Here is a 2,838-nt window from a genome sequence, read left to right as displayed (position 1 = left end):
CTGAACTTAGTCTACCAGATCTCATCAGGAGTGGCTGCATTGTCATCTTCTGTGGCCTGGTAGGGCTGTTCCTCACACAGGGGGAGGTGAGCAAAGAGCAGGCCAATCAGATTATGTCAGAGGCAGTCTCTCTTCCAATTGCTATATAACCCACTTGGACACTAAATTGCCATGGGCTACATCTGTGCAGGGGTTCTAGGTTATCTCCATGCATAGTACTTAGTTGGAGGATGAGTCTCTGGGAAGACCCCTGTCTTCAAATTTCTGGTTTTGTTGCTCTCCCTGTGGAGTTGCTGTCCACTCCAGATCTTACTATTTCCCACTTCTTACATAAGGTTCCATGCACTCTGCCCAACAGTTGGCCATAGGTCTCAGCATCTGCTTTGATAGTCTGCAGGGCAGAGCCTTTCAGAGGCCCTCCATAGCGGGGTTTCTAGCTTGTTTCCTGTTTTCTTCTTCTTCTGATATCCTTCCTCTTTGCCTTTCAGGATGGGGATTGAACATTTTTTTTTTTTTTTTTTTTTTTTTTTTTTTTTTGGCAATGAACCAGCCATTTAATAGGAACTCACAAAGGCAGAAGCTCCAGGGTTGCCCACCTCGCCCCTCCACTAAACCCAGATCTACACTGGCCAGGGGCCATGTGTGCAGCCAGGAAAACCAGTCCCAGCTGGAAGGTGCTTCAAAAGGGAAGGACATGGTTAAAAGAAAATGGGGACAGGGTTCCCAAAGAAAAGTTTTTACAAAAGGGGGCTTTCTTCTCCCCAAAACCAAAGTGTCACATAAGTTCAAAATAAAATACAAAGTAAAAATGCTGCATTAAAAAAGTTTACAATGTTAAGCTTTTACAATAGGGAGATTGTCCCTAAGTGTCAAACATCCCATAAAAGTCCATGGAAATGGGGCCTATACCTAAAATACTATGTAAGTGTTGCATTGAAAAAGTAAAAAATTCAAGATGGCCTGTATGTAGTGCTTTGGGGCCCACATGGAGGCGGGGGGGTGGGGGACCCCGATGTGGCCACCTACCTCAGCATGGCCTTATGCTCCAATTCAAGGGGTTACACTCCAGGGCCATAAGCACCCTAGACTCACAGCAAATGGCCACATGTGGCTCACTTGCCACATGGACTGTGGCTGGGGACATGCACACCCCTCTTTGGGGCCATGGAACTTGGCACTAAGTACTGGAGGGATGGGGAGGTGGGGAAGGTGCTTGCCAAACTGTTTCCTAGTAGCCTAGGTTGCCAGCAGTCTCTTGCAATTCACCTTCCCACCTTCAATCCTGGGGTGCAAGTGTCCTCTTGAAGTCAGTCCAGGGCTAGTCATGACGCACTGGTGGCTCTTCTCCACAGGCCTAGTCGGAGTGGGGGGGGGGGGGTGGAGGCTGCTCCTCAGCCAGCCCATAATTGGGGTGGCCACGACTGCGCTTGGCTTCTTTGATGTACAGTTCCAGAAGCACCTTGGTGGGCTGCCTGTCCACCTGCTCCAAGGGCACGCCGTGGCTGAGCAGCCAGCCTAGGAGGTCCTTTCGAGTTGGGTTAGGCCCCAGCATGAGCTTGGTGCGGCCTGGATGGCTCTGGCGCCACAGCAGGCCCACATCAGCAATGGTCTGGATCTCCATCACAGCCTCTAATACTGTCATGCCACGCACCAGCAGGCTGACCAACGAGAGCCGCAACTCAGAGGGTGCTGCTGTGAACAGGCGTCGCTGCAGGCCCTGAGTAAAGGCCACATCCTCCAGGTCCACAGGCCCCTCTGGGTCAAGGTAGATCCACTCAATCATGCCCAGTTCACGCACCAGCTGGATTCCTTCCTCCATGGTGGTCCAAGGCCTGAAGGGCAGCTCAGTGGCCTCAAAATGCAGGGAGGACTCCCAGCGCTGGCGCCAGGCCTGCAACAGCCAGCTTAGCAGTGTCTGGCAGCCAGCCACTTGCAGGGCCTTGCAACGGTAGTTAAAGATGGCATCATGGGTGAGGTCACCCAGCAGACCCAGCTCTCCAGAATTTAGGGACAGGGCAGAGCCTCCCTGGTCATATACCCGCAGGATCCAGGTGACCATGAGCTCATTGGGATTCTGCTTGAAACGTTGTGAAATAGCCAACAGCTCCGTGTACGTGTAGTAGCGGTCCCCCCGGCCTATCTGGGCAGGCACCAGCACTCTCTCTGCCATAGCCCTGATAGCCTCAAGGCAAAGACAGCAAGAGGGCTAGAAGCAATGGTGCTACAGAGACAGAGAGAAGTGGGTTGTCTGCAGGACCACCTGGAGGGAAGCCTGGCTATCTGAAGAACCGCCTGTAGAGAGGCTGGTCCTGGTCTCATGGCCACAGGCCTATTTAGATTTCCACATTAGGATGTTGATGGATGGCTTCTTGGCTTCAAGATACACAACATGATGCTCTGGTCTGCTAGTAACCTTGAAAAACAAAACCTAGGAGGGCACAAATCCCTCCGAAGAACATGGTGGGAGGAAACTGGTGGCTGCCGCTCCGAAGCAATCCAGTCCTCCACGTGCACTCACTTCTGCCTTGGTAACTCCGTATCTTGATTCTGCCCCTACACCCCATCCTCCTCCAGCCCTCATGTGTTCTAGGTTGCACAATAATGTCAAAATCCCACACGGGGGAGGGGCAGTGGTAGAGATTTCCTACGGAGAGAACCTGGGCCGACCTCGCCTCACACTCGCTCTCCGCAAGCCGTACTGAACATTTTAGTAAGGGTCCTCTACCTTGATTAGTTTCTTTAGATGTACAGATTTTAGTAGGTTTATCGTATATTACATGTCTATATTAGTGTGTATATGCCATGTGTTTCTTTCTGCTTCTGGGACAGCTCACTCAG

At 51.6% G+C, this 2,838-nt stretch overlaps 1 protein-coding gene across 1 annotated transcript; it reads right to left on the bottom strand.

Moving 5' to 3' along the window:
* Positions 1-1,354: 1,354 nt before the first annotated feature.
* LOC132653179 (Friend virus susceptibility protein 1-like) lies at positions 1,355-2,473 on the bottom strand. The gene has a single exon (XM_060380805.1). It carries the CDS (start codon positions 2,168-2,170, stop codon positions 1,355-1,357), a length of 816 nt encoding a protein of 271 aa, XP_060236788.1. The 5' UTR covers positions 2,171-2,473.
* Between the last annotated feature and the right edge of the window lie 365 nt (positions 2,474-2,838).

The sequence above is a fragment of the Meriones unguiculatus genome, chromosome 3, assembly GCF_030254825.1.
Source record: "Meriones unguiculatus strain TT.TT164.6M chromosome 3, Bangor_MerUng_6.1, whole genome shotgun sequence".
In the NCBI taxonomy this organism is placed as follows: Eukaryota; Metazoa; Chordata; class Mammalia; order Rodentia; family Muridae; genus Meriones; species Meriones unguiculatus.
The sequence above is the reverse complement of the archived record's forward strand: the minus strand, read 5'-3'. Positions and strand labels throughout refer to the sequence as shown.

Bases quoted from the DNA above. Each gene is read 5' to 3' on its own strand.
- LOC132653179 (XM_060380805.1), bottom strand. From the start codon at position 2,170: ATGGCAGAGAGAGTGCTGGTGCCTGCCCAGATAGGCCGGGGGGACCGC.